This window comes from Pyrgilauda ruficollis, unplaced genomic scaffold, assembly GCF_017590135.1.
Source record: "Pyrgilauda ruficollis isolate IOZ18807 unplaced genomic scaffold, ASM1759013v1 scaffold50, whole genome shotgun sequence".
NCBI classification, from domain to species: domain Eukaryota; kingdom Metazoa; phylum Chordata; class Aves; order Passeriformes; family Passeridae; genus Pyrgilauda; species Pyrgilauda ruficollis.
The window spans coordinates 5,905,303-5,928,013 of record NW_024526600.1 but is presented as its reverse complement, the minus strand read 5'-3'; the positions used below and the strand labels follow the sequence as shown (position 1 = coordinate 5,928,013).

The 22,711-nt window shown below is 44.5% G+C and overlaps 1 protein-coding gene across 3 annotated transcripts; it reads left to right on the top strand.

Moving 5' to 3' along the window:
- The first annotated feature begins 967 nt into the window (after positions 1-967).
- On the top strand, positions 968-22,688 carry VGLL3 (vestigial like family member 3). Of its 3 annotated transcripts, none has more exons than XM_041480260.1 (4): positions 968-1,122; positions 10,027-10,279; positions 15,403-15,918; positions 22,084-22,688. In XM_041480260.1, exons 1-4 carry the CDS (start codon positions 1,030-1,032, stop codon positions 22,125-22,127), a joined length of 906 nt encoding a protein of 301 aa, XP_041336194.1. In that variant the 5' UTR covers positions 968-1,029; the 3' UTR covers positions 22,128-22,688. The 3 variants fall into 3 exon arrangements, with proteins under 3 accessions (XP_041336194.1, XP_041336193.1, XP_041336195.1); XM_041480259.1 differs by having other exon boundaries at positions 969-1,122; positions 10,024-10,279; XM_041480261.1 differs by lacking the exon at positions 968-1,122 and adding an exon at positions 1,140-1,345 and having other exon boundaries at positions 10,024-10,279.
- Positions 22,689-22,711: the final 23 nt, after the last annotated feature.

Genomic DNA, 22,711 nt, shown 5'->3' with positions numbered 1-22,711 from the left:
TATGCAAAGAGAGGGAGAGAGTATACATTTAGAATTTTTGATCAAAGACTTCAATTTCTGGCCACTTTATTAAATGTAGGTAAACTTCAAAACAAATTTTGTGAAAAAGAAACTTCAGCTAATTCCCTTTAGACCTGATGAGAAGAATACAAGAGCAAAGAAGTGTAAATCCTTCCCAGGCTCATAAGCTGGGATAATGCTAACAAGCCATAGTCTTTTCCATGTGAGGAATGGCATCAAAAGCCTCCAAGCGCAGCTCTGCAGCAGGGCAGCTCGCTGGCACAAATGTGCACACAGAGGTAGGCCAGGAAAATATTTTAATACAACTGAAGTCATTACAACCAGATCCGAGTTTTCCATATATTTTTCAAGCTGAGAAGTACACTTTTTTTTTTTTTTTTTTTTTTTTGGGGCGCCCCGCGCAGCCCCGCCGCGCTATAAGTGCGGGCGCGGGGCGCGGCGGCTGCCGAAGATGCGCTGGCAGCCGGGGCTGCGCGGCGCCTGGCCGCGGCCGCCCCGCGCCGGGGAGCGGGAGCAGCAGCAGCAGATTTAAACATTGTGGTACAAATGTGGGGAAGGAAGAGAGACTCCTGGCTAGTTCAGCCTGCATCCAACATACATCCTGTGGAACACGTAGGTTCCCCCTTCCTCCCAGATTAATTTCCAGGATGAATCCCTGGAGGTGGAAGCGTGGCTCATACAGGTGACACCTACTCCAGCGAGCCCTCGCTGCTCCAAAAAAGCTCCCGGGAGCGCCTCGCGCTCGCAGCCGGCAGCGGCGGGGCCGCGCTCCCGGATCCCGCCGATGTTCCCCGCGGCGGGCGGGGCCGGGCTGGGCAGGGCAGGTGCTGCGCGCCCGCGGACCGGGCGGGCGGGGCGCGGTGCCGTCCCCGCCCCGCGGCGGCAGCCGGGGCTGCGCGGCGCCTGGCCGCGGCCGCCCCGCGCCGGGGAGCGGGAGCAGCAGCAGCAGCAGAAGAAGGAGGAAGAAGAAGAAGGGGGAGACGGCGGTGGCGCGGGGCGGCCGCGGCCATGAGCTGCTCGGACGTGGCCATGCAGCAGCCCGCCCCGGCGGCGTGCGGGGCGCCCCGCTATCCGGCCGCGCCCGCGGCGGGCTGCGCGCAGGTGAGCCGCGGGGAGGGCAGGGCTGCGCCTGTGGCCGCGGTGCGGAGGACTGGGAGGTGCGGGGGTTTTTTGGGGAGGCCCTCCCTCGGCGGGTGCATGGCGCATCGCTGGCTGCCCTGGGCGGAGACCTCCGCTCCGGCCAGCCAGCGATGCGCTCCGCAGCCCCCGGCCTGATTTGGAGATGCGGGGAGCTGCTGAGGGTGCCCCGGAGCAGCGGAGACTGGTAAGACCTTTCCTAAGAAATAAAAAGCATTTCCCCCCCCAAATTCTTGCATCTGGCGGGTGGGTGTTGGCTCGCTCATCTGGCGTGGGGCAGGAGGGAAAAGTTATTTCCTTACTCCTCTCCCCCTTTCCCCGCCGTCGTGCCTTCCTTGCTGGCTCTCCCCGCTCGCCCCGTTGGCCGGCGCGGGGCAGCGCCTTAGCCCGGCCCGGCGCGGTGCGGGGATCCGCGCCGCTCCGCGCCGCCGCTCACCCCGGCGCTCCTGGAAGATCGTCTGCGGCGACTTTCCAGCTGAATTTGGTGATCAGATGTATTATTTTTATTTTTTTTTTTCAAGTGAATCAGGAAATTCTTATCAGGCTGACAGCATTTTTAGACTATGCAGTGCGTGGGTGAAGTGGGACTAATATTGACTTGGCCCTAATGTAGTCATCTGAGAATACATTTTTTGGTTGTTGCTGCATTCCATAAGGTTTTATCATTATTATCCATGAAGATTGTTTTCTCCGTACATGGGAAGTGACCCCTAGTATCAACTTGCCTGGGAGACACGAGTATGGGCTAAAACATTAAAATTCCGATCGTCTGTTGCTGGTTTTTTTCTTTTTTTATTGGGAGACAGAGCCCGTTTGCAGAAATGATACCCCAGTGAAATTGTCCAGGTTGCTCATGTTCACTCTAAATGTGAGCCCTGGAAAACTTGCGATTTCGGCCTCTTGCAGAGTGCCTTTGCTATTATTTCTTCTCTAATCTTGGTCAGAGCTTGCAAAGCTTCTGTCTATGCAGTAATTTTACTTAAGAAGTTTGTGTTTGGATATCTGGAGGTCCAGTTCATAGCCTGTGTGCTTTGGAGAGAAAATGAATAAGTAAAAACTAATAGCCTGATTCTGTGTTTGAGAGACCTAGAAGTAGAAAACAGCAATCAAAGCTCTGCTGAACCTCCTGACGTTTAACTCTGAAGTGATTGTCTCTATTTCTCTTCCAGATCTGTAGAACACTTAGTATGGGGAATTCTATTAAATTACCGTGTCACGTTCAAGTGCTAGTCCTTTTTATTTTTAAGCGTAGGTATGAAATTTCTTCCTCCAAAAGCAGGGCTGTGTATTAAATGTTCTAGGGGCACCCTAATGAACACTGAAGTTTCTTGAAATTTTATTTTAAACAAACTGAGTTCTTGGGGGTTATGCTGTTTAAGTAGAGGTAGATAAGAAAGGCAAGAAACGTAGATAGCTCTGATAAGCCAGTAGAGGTCTTGAGCTGGCCACATTTCCACCTAAAAGCTTTCTAAACGTGGCTATCCTATGTGTTATGGACAATTTAATTTAATGAATCCTGGTTGCACTGGTTTTCCAGACACGTTTGGAGCTGAAGGGTCTTCACAAGCTACTCAGATGCCAGACTGAAAAGCCATGCTGTTGTTGCTGAAGAAAGTGTTGCCCCCTCTACTTCTAACTGCTAACTTTAGAGTGGTTTGTGTATTTTCTCTAAATCCAATGTTTTCTAAATTTAGAGAAAAAAGTAAGCATAGAATGAGCTCCTCAAGCGTCAAGATTTATTGTTTGCGTAACAAATGATGTTTTGCAAGTCTCTGTTCCTTCAGAATTGTCCTGTCAGAGATGCTTAATCAACTGGTAGAGAACGTAACAAAAAAAGATGAAGAATCTGTTGCCAGGTTTTTGGTTCTTACACATGTGTTCAACATGTAAAACGCTCCTGCACTCTTTGTGAGGATGATGACCGTTTTAAAGAATGTTCCTCTTTGTTGGAATTAAATCTGTGGTTTAAAAATAACAGTGAGGGAAGATGAATTACTGGGATACCTTAAAAATAAGTCTCTGCATTGGCGATGATAAAATGGAGCTCACCCTTAAAATATCCAAGGACTCCACCAAGGCATTTTTCAGTGGTATTGTACTACACTGGTGTCTTTCAGTTTGTTTTCTGAGAGAGAAGGCTCTTCCATCCTCTGCTGCTGTTGGCTTTCGTTTTCTTCTCAGGGCAACGAGATGCAGGTGTGTCACTAACTAAAGCCTGTGCATCTCCACAGGTATTTGTAGTAAAGCCATCTCAAATGTGTAATTGGTTATGCTTTGGACGTCAGTTTTGTGTGCTTTACAGAGCAAAGCAGCTCTTCAGCTGTGGAGCTCAAATGTCTGGGCTCTGGGATCTCTCTGGAGGGCCAAACCCATCGTTTTTCTTTGGGTCAGCGGCAGTGCCTGCAGCAAGACGAAGTGGGTTCAAATGCTTGTCTCCTTTTTTATTTTTATTTTTAATGGAAAGTCTCAGACTGCTTTTAAATGGTGGACTAGTGTGCACCTGGGTTGTGCAGAAGTGTAGCTTTAGGGGGTGGTCCATCGTGCCTTTTTAAAGTTTCCCCACGCTAAAGTTATTCCTGCATTTCTGTGTCTGTATTTTTTTTGCCCTTAAAATCAGCACGGAATTGATTTTTGCCTTGCACAGAAAGGCGGAATTTCTGGAAATGTAGCTTTCACCCATCCTTAGCCAGGAAAGGACTTGCTGGCAAATTAATTTAGATGGAATTTTTTTTCTTTGTTTAAAGCTCTTAGTGGACTCAAGCCTGAATTCCTCTTGAATGTTAATGGGAGTGGAGGCTTAGCACCTTAGATCTTTGAGATTGCTCAAGTCCAGGGTGCTTGCTGGAGGGAAGTAAGCGAAACACGGATATATACATGCTCATATGGTGCCAGAATGAGCTGATGAAAATGGGGTGTGGCCCCGATTTTACAGATAAATCGGGATTTCCGTACTCCTTTGCCAAAAGACGGATCGAGCGTGTGCCGGTGTTAGGATACGAACGTGTTTCTGTGTCTGGTGGGGAGCTCTGCAGGCGTGAGGGTAAAACCCTGCAGAGTGGCAAAATTAAAATGCTCTTTGCTGCTCACTTTGCTGAGGGGCTGTGCAGCTGGAATAGTGAACTTTGGCTTTCCTATGGGTTGGGTGAGGAATGGGTGTAACGAAATTCGGAGAGGATTTGGGAACATGTAATTGGAGCAGAATCCTATTGTATTCCTGGCACACGGGGATGGCTTGTCCTGTCACAACAGGCTGGGCACAGCCAGCTGCAGGGCTGAGGCTCAGGTAGGACTCACCCAGGCTCACTAACACAGCAGCTAAAGACCTCTGGAAGGAGAAGTTACAGTAAATGGTAGTTTTGGAATTTCTCCATGGTATGTAGAGGCAAGCCAACATCTAAGCCAAAGCTGTCCTTGCTAAATCAAGTCTTGCATAAGGAGTTGTGATATGCTCAAATCAGACTTTCTGCTGGCAGTGCTGTAGACAGCCTTTGTCCAGATAAGGCCTTGTCTTCATTAGCAATTTAGGTCACTAACTCAGCTCTTCCTTCCAAACTGACAGAGTTGCAGACAAGGACAGGTCACTTTTGATGCTGTGTCAGCTGGCTGCGGCTAAACCCCAATTCACATACTGCAACTTGTTTTTTCAGTGGAATTCTTTGCATCATGTGCTCCCAGCTTTTGAGGATGGGCTTGTTATTCTGCTTATGCTTTGTGGCAGTCTGCAATGTCTGACGGCAGGTAACAGCAGAGCATGGCTTCACATCCAATTTTTGCAGTGCAGATTCTTTCTCAGGGCTATTCCTTTGCTGTTTGCTCTACTAACTTCTCTGGAAGCTATATAACCTGTATAACTCATCTATTCTCACATTCACAGGGTGTCAAACCTGGGTTATGTCCTGCCCTGTGTGCTAGGTTTTCTTGGTTGGTTTTGTTTGGTTCAATCCCATGGGACATCACTGATTAAAAAAGTTTGGCTTGCTGTACCCTGTCATGCTGACTGGGACCAAATTCTATTTGATCTTCCTCTAGCTGCATAAAATTAGACCTTTAAACTTCTAGGGTACATCTCTGTTTACATGTGCAGCAAAAGGTGTATGAATGCATTCTTTTTTCACCACGTCCCTCCATCAGCAGAGCACAGCAAGACCTCCAAGCTCTACCTCTACAAATCCAGTGGCTCAGCTGAAAAGAAGCTCTCACCTTGCTCATTTGTGTGGGTGGAAGTTACTGTTTCATGTTTTTAGGGCAATGCCATAAACACATCTTTCAGGCCCAGCATTCAGTGCCCTGATTGCTTGGAATTGTCTTCTTCCTTGAATTCTTTCTGTGTTATCAATAGGAGCCTGCTTGGCAGACAGCTCCACAAATGGAGGACTGTCTGAGGATTTGCCACGAGTTTGTTGCTGGAATTCCTTCTCAGAAGCTTATGTCAAATGACAGCCTTTTTCTCAGGGTAGGGTCATATAGTGTTACCTCAGCGTAGTTATTCTTTATTTTTGGTTCCTGTTCTTTTTCTCATAATGGAAAATCTGTAACAGGTGGCCACAGGCACACCAGACTTTCATGCTTGGGAGCATAAAGGACCATATGCTGTATGGTGGCATGTATGGAGATAATAAATTGTAGGAAAAGGCAACCAGTTTATGTGAAAAGTAAGAGCTGGCCTGAATTTTCAAGTCAAACTTGGCTGAAGTAAAACCTTCTCTGTTCTCAAAGTGTGGTTGTTTTATTTTGTTGTTGTTTTGCTGGCTACTAACTAGTTTCTGCTGGAAGTGAGTTTTTTTCTATTTGCAAAGAGGAATGTTCTGACATTTTTACCAGACACTCTGGGTGAGACCCGGGACCCTTGAAGTCAGCTGGACTTTTGCCACAGGCTTTAATGTGGCCAACATTTTACTGCATGAGAACCGTTTTGCTTGGTTCTGGGTAGGGTATGTCAGAAAATAACAGGATCTTCAAGGCAAGGATTTTGTATGAGATTTTGGACTAAATGTTTTCTTGGTCTAAAAGTGCTCAGGAAGACAGGATAATGATTGTTTAGAATAAACTTCCTTTTTAATATTCCCATATCAGCAGTGATATGTTGACCTTCAGTTTCCTTTTGTTGTACGATTTGAAGTGAAGGGTTTAGATTTTCTTTGGAATTGTCTGTTTGTGAATATATGAAATAAAAATAAGGTAATGTTGGTTGAAGCTGAATTCAGCCTAGGCCGTACAGCTGTATTTACACAGAGATTGTGCCATTTCAGCCATGAACTGGAGTCTGTTATCAAAAGGGTATAGACACTGAATTTCCCTGTTTTCCACTTAAATTCTGTATTCTGAATTTAAATTCTGTATCCTGTGTCTTGGCCAAGAGAAGATTTTTGGTGTTTGTTTTGTTTTTCAGAGGCTGCTTAATATCAAGTCTCTAGTGTAAGGAAGGGAGAGGTGTATTTCATGAATATATTAAAGTACTGAACTTTGACAAGACATAACACTGTGTTTGGTCAGAAAACACTTTGTAAAGATCTTACAGATGCAGTTGGCTGATAAAGTATATGCTAGAACTGTTCAAATGAAAAAGTACAAGTTAAACTGGACTAGCTGAGGTTAGTGACCATAAACCTACCCTGGTGTTTGTGGGCTTTTTTGTTTTTGTTCCCTCACATCCCATGATTGTGGGACAAATTCATTTAGCGCTGATGATTTTGCATAGTTTTCCACTCACACAACTGCAGTCAAAAATACGGTGGGATTACTGTTAAGGTCAGAACAAAAATTAGGGAATTTATGTGCAAACAGGGTGTTTTAGGTGAGTTGGGGGGAAAAAACCCTCACATTGTCAAAGGATGCATACACTAGAAAGGATGTATGTACATTTCATACAAGGAAAACTTGCTGAATAACTTTCTCTCACTGTAGTGTCTTGCTTAAAAAGTTTTGCAATTACAGGCTGATAATTTCTTCCTGAAATGCAAATTAATTAGATCTGTGTCTGATCACGGGCTTGCTGTTTTGAAAAATCTTTTAATTTAGAACTTTTATCCTTTGCAAATAACTCACTGCAAACCACAGCTTTGCACTGTAAATAATCATCCACACACAAGGCCTTGTTCTTGTCCATCAGTCCTACTATCTTTTTTTGTTGCATTAGAAATTTTTTTTTACATTAAAAAAAGGTCAGATTTAGTGCTTTTGAAAGGAGCAAGTGCTCAGAGCACCTTGTAATGACTGTCCATGGACTGGAGGGGAGGGAAGAGAGTTGAAATGGAAAACGAATTAGATTCTTAAGCTGTGGAAGGGGGAACATTCCTGCGCAGAGAAGCGACTCTGGAGATAAGTTTTAATTTCCTGAACTGCAGTCCCTGTATAGGAACATTGGAAGACTTCCTTCCTGATCACCAAGTCAGGCCAGGGGCTGTGTTAGCGGTGTGTGTCTGTCTGTAATTGCGTGCTTGTGTCTGCATTTGCATAACTGCAGCATCAGTGCAAGCACCTGTAGGGATGGGAGTCAGCACTGGACGTGTGCTGCCTCTCTTCAAGGTCTGGCATGTAACAGACCTGTTTGGATTTCTCCAGAGGATCTCTTTCATACTCTGTCTCTACATAAAAAATAAAGCCCGAGCAAAACCAAAAATGAGAAAAGCATTTTTAAGAGGATCTGAGTTGTGGTGCTGCTTCAGGAATGGCCAAGTTGTCGAGGTGGATGCATTGCAGGTTTCCAGTGCATGTGTCTCCTTTATGTGCAGCATTGCTAGAACTGTTTCTGTCTTACTGAGGTCTCAGGGGTCTGTGATTACTCAGGCAAAACCATGAAGCTCGCTTTGAGTGATATCCTAGTAAGCATTTGGGTAACAGATATTAGGAGAACTTCCCGAGATGTTTGTTTACAGAAGGCACGAAGCACTTCCAGAAAAAGTGTACGTTACCCCAAATTCTGCATTTGCAAAATTTTGTTTACAGCCTCAGACTGTTTCATTTTAGCAGTTCTAGTTTCTAGTAAAACTGATTTATTTTGCTGTTTCCATATTTTTGTTTATTTATTTTTATAAGTGAATCCCAGTGCTTCTCCCAATAGTCTAAGTAATATTGTGCTAAACTGAGCCACAGTAGAACTTGCTCTGTGAAGCATAGATTCACTGGAAATCCAGGTCATTGCCTGATGTCCCCAACTGAAATAAAATTGCGTGTGTCCTTCACTGCAGTTTGTGCAACAGCATCTGAATTAATGGTATCACTGAGCTGCTTTATCAGTTAACCCACTGGAATATCAGATACGTTGCTTAAGTTGCCGTGAGCTTTAAGTATAATAGGTTTTAATTCCACTTGTCAATAGCTCTTTCTTACAGGTAATTTTTTAAAATAACCGTTCATAATTAAGACTTTGCCCCAGAGCATTTATTTTGTACTACAGTGAGAGAATTTGTGTCAGATTATATGATTTTAGAAAGCACTGAATTTAAATGTATTGATGGTATAAAAGGTCAGAAAATGACTTTTGATTATTTCTAAATTGTACAAGCATATTTGTTGTAAAAATGAAACTTTATAGACTGTGCAGTTGTTTAACTTTTTCTGTACAACTACTTGGAAAAAGGGTAAAAATGCCATAAACTTAAAGAGATTCTGATGGCGCTAAAGTGTTGCCAAGCAGACCATTAAAGATAAGTCAAGCTGTAATTCTATAGGAATGCTATGAAATACTTTTGCATATGGACTGTAGTTGTTTTTGGGTTCCTGAAAGTGCTTGTGTGTAAAGTCAGCTGTGGAAATGGCTGGCTAGCTAAAAGCTATGATTCCTGCAGCTTGACTGTTGTGGGGAGAGGTTTTTTCCCTGTGAAAACAGTTGTAAAGTGGAACATCTGAAAAATATGTTCCATGCAAAATGGATCTTCACACACATTTATTTTGACATTTAGGTTTGATTTGAGAGAGAGAGAGAATATTCTGAAATAGCCATTCACAGATGGCTTGTGAGGGTTTTAGTTTTTTATATGCTTCTCTGTGTTTTTGGTTTGGGGTGGATTTTTCTGCATGTGTTTGCGGACTTGTCAATCCCCCTCTTCCCCCAGATCACATGTTTAATTTTTTATGACTTGAATTTTTTTCCCTTTTCCCAAAAGCTGGTGTTAAAAAAAAAAAAAAAAAAAAAGGGAAAAGAAACCCCTTCCACCCTAACCTCAAAACAACAACAAACCACCCCAAAACAAGCAAAAAACCAAGATCTCAAACCCCTGACCAGCCCTCAGTCACCACCCCAAGGTATACCTTCCTGTGATAAAAATTCTGTTGTCAGTGAGTGAAAATTTATGCATTTTGTGGATTTTGATAATACAGTAGAAAATTTTTCAGGAAGCAGGAAACTCCCACCTTTACAGCTTCATCAGTAAGTGTGGGGAATCCAGAGGGCCCTGTATGCTCAGCTGGAGGAGTGTGCCCAGAAACCTGGTGCTTGCCCAGATGGATGTGTGAAATGCACATGCTGTCTATCTGGCCACCCTTCCACGGGGCTGGGCTTGACCTCTGTAGCCTTTATTGATGGAATATCCTCTCCAGGTGGGAATCAGGAGGGAATTGTTAGAGCCTGTCTGCTTTCTTTTGAAAGTATTGAGTGAAAGCTGGTGCTGATAAATTGTGGTTGTGAAACATGCCTGAGAAGCAGGTCCATCTGTGTGAGAGGAATAGAGACTCTTAAGCAAGCACTGGTATTCTCTTCTTTGTGAAATGCCAGTGTCAAGTATCCAGGTAGTCCAAATTTAATTACAAAATGAATAATCAGTTATTCAGTGTATTCAGTTATTTTTTGTTAAGGAAAGTATGTGTTGAGCTTCCACTGAATGCCATCACTGATACATCTCTTGTTTGTTTTGTTTCTAATCCCAGAAGAAGTTAGCTGTGTACAACAAGATGCAGGAGTCTCTGGAAGTGACCCTTCCCAGCAAGCAAGAGGAGGATGAGAAAGAGCAGCCTGCCGAGATGGAGTACCTGAACTCTCGCTGTGTCCTGTTCACTTACTTCCAGGGAGACATTGGTTCAGTGGTGGATGAACACTTCTCAAGAGCTTTGAGCCAAGCCAGTAGCTTCAGTTCAGAGACTGCCCTTTCCAAAAGCAAGGCAGGGCTGAATCCTCTCTGGAGAGGTAAGAGGGGCAGGAACTTGCTTTCTGTGGTGTGGCTTACTCGGGCTGCATTGCAGTAACACACGTTGCATTGCCCCTGAAATTCTGCTTCTTTGTGGAAGTGGAAAAATCCCCCTCAAATCTCCAAGAGCTGAGGAGCTTCTTGGGGTGAGCGATCTGAGGTGTTAAAGGCGGAGAGAGCAGCCAAAGGCATGAAAGGAGCAGGCATCTCCAGCTCCTGCCATATCCTGTCTCTGCCAGGGGCTGGGAGGGAGGGGGCTTCACAAACGTCTGCTGCAAGGTTGGAGGCTTTTTTTTTTTTTTAGCTCCAAGTGTGAAACTTGGCCTGTGCAAAGCTTTTTGGGGTGCTGGCCTTGGATGTGAAGGAAACCTATGCAGCCTGCTCGGGTGGCTTTGCCAGGTGATCAGGATTTGTCCACAGCCGCTTTCCAGGCGGGGAGGAGCCAGCGCAGGATGGAATGGGCTGGGGGGCAAGCCCTGGCTCCTGTGGCTGCAGCCACGTGGTGTTTTCCTTTGCAGCTTGCTTGTGGGAGAGGTACAGATGATGTTATGTGGCTTGCTGAGTGTAAAATGGGCATGACAGTACTCAGCCTCCAAGCAGGGAGCCTGAGGTTCTGCGAGGCATTTACTCACTGTCCCAACACAGAGAGTAACAACACTGTCCTCTTGTAATGCACATAAATGCTTATATACTTTATATGTACTGCTGTGACAAAGAGCAGATCTTGCCAGAGACACTGGGTAGCCCTTACAGACAAGACTTCCAAATTGGAAAAAGCATGGCAGGAAGATGCTGTTTCCATTTTGTTGGATGTGGCAGTCTGGGTGTTTAAGATCCCCACAGCTGCATTGTTTCCGATCACATGGAAACACGTGGACTGGCAGAGGGGTGCAAACTAAGCAAATGAGTAATGGTGAGTAATGGCCTTACACTGGGTTGATGAGAGAGGTACTGGTGGGATCTGAGCAGGGGCAGTGGTGTTCCTAATCAGTGATGTGGAGGTGAGACTGCATTGATGATAGCCATAGATACTAAAGAGAGATGGGATATTTGGAAACAACTGTGAAGAGAAAAATAGCACAGAAGAGCTTGCTTTCCAGAAGGATGATGACAAATCCAAGGAAGTTTAAGCAAAGGTCAGCACAAGTGGCTAGGGAGCTGGAGGAATTTATGGCTTGAGCTGGGACCATTAATGTTAATGGGAAATTTTCCGTTGACTCGACTGAGAGCAGGATTGAACCTACGCTTACTAAAAAGGAGACTGGAGCATTTATAAATGGCCCAGACAGGCTATAAATGTTTTAGCAACAGGATCAAGGCAGGCCCCAGAGACCCCATGCCCACAGCAAGCCCTCTTCAGTGAGCTTGGGGATGTTCCGTGGGTGCGGTCGCGTGTCTTCCCTTTGGCCTCAGACATTCCCTCTTGTTTATCCCTGTCCCCCCTCTGTGGCTTCAAACCATCCCCAGAGGGCTCTGCAGGGGACATGAGTGTCTTGGTGTGAGGGTTCTCCAGCCATGCTGCCTCCTGACCCCATGTGCCCCATGCCCTCAGTGGGGAATGGAGGTCGGCGTGTCCTGAACATCTTCTGGGAATATGATACGGAGATACGCCCTGTGCCATCCCTGCACCTGCTGGAGGGGCATGAAAATCCCTGGGAGCTGAGAGAGCTGAGGGCATTTGCTGCTCCAGAGAAGAGAAGCTGACAGGAGCTTTATCAGGCCCAAATGGATTTCTGATATATTTGTGCTTGAAAGCAAGGTGGAAGGACCAACACTCAGCTTGGTCTTCTGGTTTGTGCACAATATCAAAGATGCTCAGTTCCACCACATGAATGTGAGTTTGTGTCCCATTACCTAAAGAAGTTAAATGATCATTAGCTTGTGGTTCTTCCATAAATAACCTTCATGGGTAGTCAGAATTGTGTCAATTTCTTACTCAGAGATAAATTAGAAAGAAAAATACTTTTTCCAATAGCAGTTTCGGGAGATGCAGGTTTCAGTGGAAAGTGTGTGAGCATGAACTGGCTCCTCAGCTCACTGCATTTTCTCCTTTATCTGAAAGGAGAGATTAGCAATGTTTTTGACTTCTTTTTTCATCTTTTTTGTTTCTTTTTAAGGTGTTCTGATGAAAATGCAAACTGATTTTATCATTAAGGTGATATTGCAGGGGCTTTTTTGCTTGTTTTGAGGAGGGATTTTCTGAAAAGAGACATTTTTTATCATTTGCATGTTGATCAGGTTAGGCTAAAATTATTTTGAAAACTGATTTTTTCATAAAATACAGTTCTGTATGACAGGCTCGAGTAAAGTGAATATTGAATTTTAGGTGTAGCTGCCTGAAGTCTTTTGCTGGTGCTAATGCTACCTTGACAATAATGTTACTTTAATGGTATTTTTATCAACATGTTTTTCCTTGCTGAAAGTGTTGGGTTGTTTTTCTATCTTACTTTTCTTTCCTCATGCCTTAAGTGAGAGCTGATGTTGTACTATGGAACGCTCCATATGTTGTCTCCTTTCCAGTGTGTGCACTTCTGGCGTGTTTTCAGTGTGTGTTGTGAACATTTGGGTTGGCCACCGTGAGCATTTGCATCAGCCACAACTTCGTGGTCCCTGGGATGTTGCCTTGTCCCTGCCTCCCTGTACTTAGGGTAGGATAATTGTGGTGACTGTAGTATCTTTCTTGGCAGACAGTTTTTGTTAAATGCCTCATGGAAGCGCAGAGATTTTTGAATTTTTTTTTTTTTTCTTTCTTAAGAGCAGTGTGGACATGGCTGTTTCTCCATGTGCCATAGAGGCCAGGTATCCCTGAGCACTCGGGGTGGCTGAAATTTTCCTGCATGTGTATGTGACATGGACTGAGCCTTTTTGTCCAGTGACAGGACTGACCTTTCCCAGTGAGAGTGGCCACACACTGATGCCAGTGGGGGCTGGCTTGTGACAGTGTCAGGCAGCAGGGATGCCCAAAACCTGCATAGGTTTGAAAAATGGAGATGACCAAACATGTTTGCTGTGGCCTGGACCTCCTGCATGACTGGTAAAGCCAAGCTGTTATGCAATCTGGGATGAATTCACGTTGGCAGATTCAGTGGTTTAAAGTGCTCTCTCCTGTTACTAAAGCTGTCCTGCAGATACTTTGTGGTTTTCTGTGCTTTTTTGAAGTGCAGGGCTTTGGATTTAGGGCTTTTCCATGCAGATAACAGCCAGATAGTTTTCAAGAACTCGATTGCAGAGGTTAATTTTCCAGAATACTGGCAGAGCATTGTCAGGCTATGCTCTTCTGTTAACTAGGGTGGAAAACAACAGAGTGGACATGAAGTTTGCTTTTTGTTTTTTTTTTTTGTATCAGCCCTGCTGCCAACAGCACAAGCCATACATACTCTCCATCTCAGTGTAATCCCTTTTTACAAGGAATGGTTTACAAACAAGGAACAATACCAATTTTGGAGGAGTGCTGTGGCTTCTGTAATATGCTTGAAGCTCTCTGTAGTCTTCAAGCATGAATTGCAATAAAAATACCTTGCTAAAAACAACCCAACCTTTTGAAGAAACCCATGGAGTGCAGCTTGCCAGATAAGTTTTCAGCCTCTGAAGCATTTTGGCACAAAGCATCCACAACGTTTGTCCATGGTATGTTTGCAAAGTTTGTTTCCAATATCGGAAGTTAATCAGACTCAAAAACCTGCCTAAATCAAAGCCAACTGATGTGTGGAAAAATTTCTGTGATTTTAATGGATTTTAAAACAGAGACACGAGTGTCCTAGTGATGCAGTCAGAAAACACTTTCAAGTTTTTTACTTCCAAAATATTTTTGTATAAGCAAAGTTCAGAGGTGGGAGTGTTTGAAGAATCTGTTCATTCTCAATGGTGTCTTCACCCAAGTCTCATTCCAGCTGCTTATTAAACAATGCAAAACAAAAGGTGATTTAAAAAAAAAATAAAATACTTTTACAAAAGTTATGAGGAACAGAGGATTCTTCGCCTCATCAAATGCTAAACTTCCCTGGCTTTATTTCTCCATAGGCTATTTTTATGACTGTTCTTTCATCAGAAGTGAAGTTCTGTATTTTTATGTTTCCATCTTTGACCAAAGAAAAAAGTCCTATTGGAGCTGAGAAATATTGCATGAAGCAGTACTTTCTAGCATGAGCTGGCAAGAGGATTGTGAGAATGGAGAAGCCAAGACTTTGCTACACATCAAAAATACTAAGTGCTCCTTCAAAAGAGGAATTTTTAGAATGTGATTTCATAATGTAGAGGTATTGGAATCCATTTAAATATAATCTGAGCCCTAGCTGTAAGAAGCAGCAAGTCTTTTAGTTCTGACAAAAACCTTTTTGAGCTACATAGATGGTTCTGCTTCTATGATCCTGTTGGGTAGAGGGCATCATGATATATTCTGTGAAGGAGTAACATAAGCTGTGTTAGATATGACCTTTATCCCATCAGAGCATGCAACTAGTTTGAGAAAATCGGGTATTCTTTTAGCCAAATGTTTCCTGTTGTGCAGTGTGGGCTGGTTGTCTTTCCTCTGAAGCATTTGCAGCCACAACAGCTGCCTTTCTAAATGATGTGCTCTAGTCTGGGCAGGAGTTAGCATCTGCTCACAATTTCTGTACCAAGATCCTGAGAGGGCTCTGACTCTACAGCCTGAAGAAGAAAAATCTTCTCTGGGGGGGGGATCTTATGTATGTAAAAATCTGATGGGAGGGAATGAAGATGGGGGAGCCAGGCTCCCTTCAGCAATGCTTGCTGACAAAACAGGAGGCAATAGGCTGAGATTAGAAAACAGGAAATTCCATCTGAATACAAGAAAACTTTGTTTTGTTGGATTTTTTAGGTTGCTTGTTGCTTTTGGGGATTATTTTTGAAAGGCTGCATAGTCTGGAGCTCACTCAAAATCTGACTGGACATGGTCCTGGACAACTGCTCCAGGTGACCCCACTTGAACAGGGGAATTGGACTAGACAATCTTCCTCCCTCAAATGTCCCGTGATTCTGTATTTACTGAGGAAGCTTGAGTTCAGCGTTACAAACCTCAGAGAGCAGCAAATCACTGTGGGGTTTTTGTCCTGGAATGCGTTGTTCACCTTCAGTCACGCTTCGCTTCTTTCCTCCCCACCAGAAAGCTCAACCATTTCAAGCCAAAGGAGCGGATTCCCAACCTCGTTCTGGACCAGCTCTTACCAGCCTCCTCCTCCACCCTGCTTAAGCGGAGTGCACCCCGATTTCCCCGTGACTGCACCAGGCACCTTCCCAGCACCAGATCCCAGCAGCTGGCCAGGACACGGCCTCCACCAGACTGCCCCAGCTCCTCCCGCCGCCGCCTCCGAGTCCTGGCACTACCCCTTAGCGTCTCAGGTGAGCCCCTCGTACGCACACATGCACGATGTGTACGTGCACCGCCACCACCCTCACCCCCACGTGCACCACCACCACCACCACCATCCCCACGCCGGCTCGCACCGCGACCCGCGCTACGGCTCGCTGCTGGTGCCCTCGGTGCGCGCCGCCAGGATTCCTGCTGCCCAGTGTGACGGGACAAAGGCCGAGCCCGCTGCTGCCGCCGGCGCTACCTCAGCCTGGGCCGGAGCCTTCCACGGAACAGTGGACATCGTGCCGAGCTTTGGCTTTGATACAGGTAAGATGGTTTTGTTGTTATCGTTGTCGTCTGTGACTTGTTTTAGCAGAGGCGTGAACTCCCAGCGGGGCTGGCTCTCAGAGCCGTGTCCAAATGATTCCCACAAATATAGGAATTGCTCCTGTAATTGCTGTCAGGGCAGCTCTTCCTGACTTCTGCTGAGAGACCTTTATCTGCCTTGGTCTCATTCAAGCCAGATGACGCAATCTGCATTTTTTGTTTCTTTTTATTTAAATATTGTGGGAAAATATTAATTATGCTTCCATGAGGAAGGAAGTTCTCAGTTTGTTCAGCTAGTTCATATGTGCATCCACCAATATGCAGCACCAGTAAACTAATAACTTGCAGTATGTGAGGACTGCATCTTGAGGTGGAACGGTTCAGCATTTCCTTCCTGTGTAGTATCCAGGTGTCACATGGAGAATACAGGTGCTGATTGAGTTGTGCTTGCCATCAAATGAAATATTTTCTGTAGGGCATAGGCAGAGGTATGTGAATTAAATTCATTTCATTGCAGGGTCTGTAATCTTAACTGCAGACCATGAACTCCATCTGTGTCTGTGAGCCTTGAGTGGCAGTCTCTTGTCTCAGCATCAGAAGCAGTCTGGCAGCCCTCAGGGTTTGCCGTTTCTTGCTGTCAGGTGACAGACAGTTCCCAGTGCAGCCATCCTGGAGCTCATGGGCCCCACTGAGCGCTCCTTTTTCGGTTTGATATTGATCTCACCAGCAGCAATCCTTGCAGATTAGTACTTTTTAAAGACAGTGTGTTATCTGATTAAGGAAACACTAGGTTTGTATCTTTGTTCCCTTTTCCTCAAAGTATCTATTTGTCTCCATTTTTGATAGCTCTCTCTGACTGGTTCAATGTGTGAGAACCACTTCTTTGTCTTGATTAGTGGGCAAGGGAGCAAAGAATTGATAGGGGGAAAAAGGCTGTTTCTTAAAGATGAAATTCTATTAACCTCATTCAAATCTGGCTCCTCCCTTTAAAGCAACTGGGAACCAGTAATCTCCTCTAAATACTATACCATTTGCTGTCTTGATGTCAATAAAACTAAGAAAAAGCTTATCAGGATTCTTAACAGTGGACAATTTATATGTAAATAACATTTCTAGCTAAATCCGCGAATCAAGAATAATTATATTTTATGATTTTGGGTACAAAATGATAAACTAACCAGACAGGGATCTTGAGATTTTTCCTTTGTGACAAACCCCAAAAGGGGAGTGAGCTGCCTTATCTGAAGCATGAGCAGACTGTCACTGCCACTGGTGTAAGGGACAAGGCCTCCTGGACTCAGCCCTATCTGCAGAGCCCTGGTATTTGGGTTAACCTTTTGGGGGTGGAACAGAGAGCTGTGTAAGGAATTAGTCAGGAGAAACCACTGCCCGGCTTATGTACAAGTCCAGCCTGTGAGTTCTTGCTCTTTAAGAGCAAGTACCTCAAAAAGGTCTGGGTCCTAGCACTGCCTTAGAGAACAAACACAGCTTTGGCTTGGTGCTGCCTGCTCCTTGTGAAAATCCCGGTGGATGGGTACAGCTGGGTGCTAATTTTGTCAGGATCCTGATTTGGCAGTGCCTTGCATGTCATTTGGTTGCTCAGCGTGGGAGACAGTGGAAAAGATCTGAACTGTTCACTTCTGACCCATGCCTGATTGTGTGGGTTTTAGTCTCTGAGTTCCTGTGGGGAAAAAGAAAGAGGGGAAACATGTGACTGGTTTGAAGAAACACAGAATCTCAGCAGACCCGTGGCTCACTAGTTTGAGACTATTCAAAAGGGTCACACACTGAAACACAACAGCAAAACCCTGTTAGGCAGCCCCAGTTTTGGAAACCAGGATGCAAGCATTGAAACACAGCAGGTACAATTATTTGCTCTCTTGCCCTGCACACTCATCCCTCCCGTGCTTTCCAAGCAGAGGCTTGCTGGGAAGGGCAGGAAGGCTGAGCTCCCTTTTCATCCTTGCCTGCAGCTTGTGCTGTTGAGACAAATGCTTTGGTTACAGGCACTCGAGGCATGGAGAGAAGAGGAAGCTTAATTGCCTCAGGGTTTTGTGTGCACATCCAGCAGAATCATCCCAGGGAAAGTGTGGGGAGAGGAGAGGGTTGCTGGAGTACCACACAGAGTCACATCCAGCACCTGCTTCATGTGCACTTCAGGGAAAGCAGATTATACTGGATAAATCTCCACATCACACAGCATTTCATTGCATTTAACTCCAATGTCAAAGAGCTATCTCGAGAGAGGCTACAAACTCAAGAGCCTGGAAGAGTGAACTGGCTTTTAGTGACATAAAGTGCTTTCTCCAGAGTAGGGTAAGGACACAGTGGCAGGAATATGTCAGTTCTGAAAGTGTTTGCTCATATATCCCTGGAGAAAATAACCTGTGGAGCTGTCAATGTATCGGATTCCAGGAGTGTCAGGTGATTTTTGTTAAAAAAGTTCATTTGGTCTATACCTGGACATTGCCTTTTGGAGTCCTTCACTTACAAACTGATTTTCCTTCTTCTTACCATGGGTCACATTTCTTGTGCTTCTGTCACATGGATTGTAGGAACATCTGCAAAATTCCTCATGCTGAATTATGTGGAATGGTAGTGTTGGGATCAGGGCTGGCTGGCTGTAATTTTACCCTCTTCCAGCTACATTGTTGCATCTCTGCCATGCCACTCCAAATAATTGATCTCAAGAATGGATGATGCTGAATCACTTCAGAGGTTAAGAGGAGGTTCCCACTGCATGCACGGTGTAGTTTGGGAATTTATGGTTCAGAACACATTGTGTGGGACAGCAGCACAGAGCTGACAAGCAATTGATCTGTCTGGCACATCTGTTTGAACTTACATGGTTCTGTTTTAGGGGATGAAGAAGGATTTAGCTACCTGATTGCCATTAAATGTGGCTTAATCCTCACGTTGTAGGCTGCAAATTAACCCTTTTAGTAGCTTCTGTATCAGTCCCAGTGCAATTAAAAAAAGTGCTGGTCTGCATCAAGAGCTGTTAGAACCTGCTAGGTTTGTGTCTGCTGGTGTGTAGTGTCTTTCCAAAGTGCACCAGCTACAATGCTCAATGGAATATGTCAAGCATTGATATAAACACATTGGAATAAGTACACATTGTTTGGATTTAGGGCTCAGTTGCTGGTGTCAAGCAAAGCAGGGTTTGGCTGTCACCAGCTCTGCCTGCAGCTCAGAGCTGTAGTTTTTATCCAGTGTCACCACTAAAGCTTCCTGCTTGTGCTTAAGCCACATCCAGCGCTTAAGATCAGGGGTTGGGCAGGGGAATTTCTGTCTCTCAGTGTTGGTGGTGGTTGTAGCCATCAGTGCTTCCATCGGGAGCAGGGTGGGAGGTGTCCTGCACCCCAGGCCCTTCAGGTGAGCAGTGGGGTTTGGCTGTGCTGCAGGCAGCCCGTGGGGAGGAGGGCAGAGCAGCTTGCCTTGCCACTGCAGAGCCTAGGAGGATGTCCTGTCCTGCTGTGGGACAGATGTGCTGGAGGAGGCTTCCTGCAGCCCCAGCACACTAAAAGCAAAGCAGGACTTTGGCATCAGTGATGGCTGTAAATCTGTTAAAATCGAGGTGTGCGTTTTTCATCCTATAAAGTTACGCACATTGCGGTGGATAACTTCAAATTTAGATGAATTAATCACCATCCTTTTGTCCTGGTTTACTGTGGAAAAATACCCTTTTGGAAATGCCTGTATGTCAGTGTGATACATTGAATTTGGAGTTTGAGGGACCAATCCAATCCCTTCTGTACATTTGTCTCTGTTCACACCCATCCCACAAGTTTGTCACAACTCATTAAATTTGCTTAGATGTTCCCACAGAACCTGCATAATGTTTGTGTGGCAATTAGCTCTACTGTTGGTGGCCCAGGGAAGGGGGATTTGCTGGAGTGGCAGTGCTGGGTCATGCAGTGCAAGCGAGGATTTCCTTGCTAAAAGGAAAGCACTGCAGGTGGAAGCTCTGGGTGAGTAGCAGACCTTGGATTCTGTGTTAGGACTGCAAATGGCCTTGCCTTGAAGGAGATAGGAATACAATCAGGAGAAGGCATGGAAAGTGTTCCACATTCAGTTCTGTAAATAGGACAACTTTGGTTTTTTGGATTGTTTTCTCTTGCTGTTTAGAGTCTGTAGCTATACCTTAAACCTCCTTGTTACAGTTATTTGTGCCTTGCAAAGACACCTGCCTAGGCAGGTGCCTGTTCAGCTAGTTATTCCCTTTCTACCACTTGCTGCTGTCAGGTGGAAGATCTCTTAAACACGTGTGTGTGTCATTTTTTTAAGCTGCTAGGAGCCACATAACCTGTTTCTCTTCTTACAGGCTCCCATGGCCTCTGGTGTCCTTTAGTGGTCCACTGGTGAACTTAAATGGCTTCTTTATGCTCTGAAAGTTTTCTGCTGTCTGACTTTTTTTGGGGGGGTCATCTTTGTTTAAACAAATTGTAAGCACCAAGGGAAAAATAGCCCCAAATTGTCATCACTAGCTTTGAGGGAGCTTTGAAGGGAACAGCAGTTCATTATGATGGTCTGTGTGTGATGCTGCCAGGGAAACAAATAGCTCTTAAGCAACAAGGAGACATCTTCATTGAATAAAGAGCCTCTGAACATGTTTTCATTATAGGCATGCGCTAGCTGAGGGATATCCCAGTTTTTCCAATCTGTAGAAACAGGTACAAGTGCACGTGAAATGGAGCAGAAAGCACTAAACAATGTTTGGTGCAGCACACCCGTGGGCTCTGCTTTCCCTTTCTCTTCACTGCTGGACACACAAGTGTTTGTACCCTGCTTGGGAATCCTCACAAGGATAGAGCCATATGCTCTCATCTGTCATGTGAGTGCTAATTGCTTTGCAGCTCAGCTCTGAAATGTTGATCATCATTAAATATTTAACTGCTTATAATCTTAAAGCAAGGAGGTAGTTGTCAGATCGGAACCCTGCCTGCCTGTAAGTTCTCTGAAAACTTATGGGTCGTCCTTAATATTCAATGTGTGATTGGATTTGGAAATGAGATCCACGCCTAGCACATGGTTAAACATCAAATGAACACGGAGCTCTGGTGGTTACAACATCACAGAGGTCTGGAGTTGCACCTATTTACATTAGTGATGAAATTAACCCTAAATTCTTAGCAAGTCAGGTGCCTTAGTACGTTGCAGAGCAGGAATGATGACTTGTAGTGGGAAATGTACCTTCATTTCATGGAATGTGATTTACTTGCCTCAAAACATCAAAGGGCAGGTTTTAAATCATTGAGACTTGAGTACCTCACTGCCTCAGAAAATACAAGCCTGCATCTCTGTCCTTTACTTTCCCTATAAATGAGCAAGAATGTATCTTGGAGAAATTTAATCTGCACCTGCCCTTCTATTGTATGGATTGGAGGTTTATGCCCTGTTAGGTGTGAATAGATCCCTCTGGAGCAGAGAAATCCCAGATTATAATGCAGGTTCCAAGTCTATAATGCTAGAGCCACAACATAGCACCACATTTATTAGATAGTCCTCACTTTTTTACAAAGGAAAATGTTAGAGGAACTCATAACAAATGCAAGCTGAAAACGATTAATTTTTCCCATGTGGAAGCACTAGCCATTCTTGGCTGGAAATCTTGCACTCTGTAGGTGAAATTATTTGGGATTTTTTGCCTGCTGCAGGAGCGTTTTCCCTTTCTCCTCTGCGAGGTGAAATGCCACAGAAACTGAAATCCTGAAGTGTCCCAGGCATTTTCTAGAGGAGATGGTGTCTGTGGCTGGACCCTGCCTGGAAATATTGCTCTGCTGCCTACTGGATAATTGATGCAGACCTTTATGGAGGGTTTTTTCACTTCATGCTGTGTTCCACATGAGCTCAAGCCAAGGAAGCGCATGCAGGAATTTTATCACCATTTCTGAAATGGTTGAGCCAGAATCAAACTTCAATATGGTTTAATTTTACCCCTCATAAAATAAAAGTTTTGGAGCAGTAACACTGTTGCTAACAAGTCCTTTAAACTGTTAAATTGTCATTTGTTTCTTTTTCTTCTTTTAAAATTTTTTTTTTTTTAATTCAAAACTTGTGTTTCTTTACTTCACTTGCTTGGGGAGGGGAAAGAAGAAACCATCTGATTTATTAATTTAATATTTATTAATATTAATAATTTTCCTTTTCTTTTCTGAAATGTAGGTCTACAGCATCAGGACAAGAGCAAGGAAACTGCTTGGTTCTGAGGTGCAGAGAAATTAAGACCAGCTAGAGCTGGAGTCAGCGGAGCTGGGCGGGTGATACAGCAGTGGCTGACTCCTTCTGCGTGGAGCAAAGGACACACATGAAGATGAAGAGCCAGCTATTCTGGTTTTGCTATTGAGCCTTTTATTTGTAAGGCCGTTTATGGGTCCCACAGTGTTGGAAAAAAAAAAAAAACAAAAACCAGAAACCTAACTTTTCTTTCTTTCCTCATCTGAGCCTGCTGCAGCTGGGCAACCTAACTCCTTTCTGCTCCTTTAACAGTGTTTCGTTTTGTTCAGCTTGATATTTTTATGAACAGTCTCAATAGTCAGGAAAAAGACTCTCCCTTGACTACAGTGCGCCTTCTTTCAGGAATACAGTATTTTGTAGCTCTTTGTGCATCTATTTTTGTAGAAATACAGAAAGTTTGGGTAAGGATTGATGGGCTATTTTAGGATGACATATTTTTTTAAAAAAAATTGTAAAATTGTTAAGTTCTGTTTAAAGAACTTGCTCTCAGAGAAGCACTGGCAAAAATGTATAAAATGCTATTTTTAGATGTCTGTGATGTGTTTGTGCATTTTGG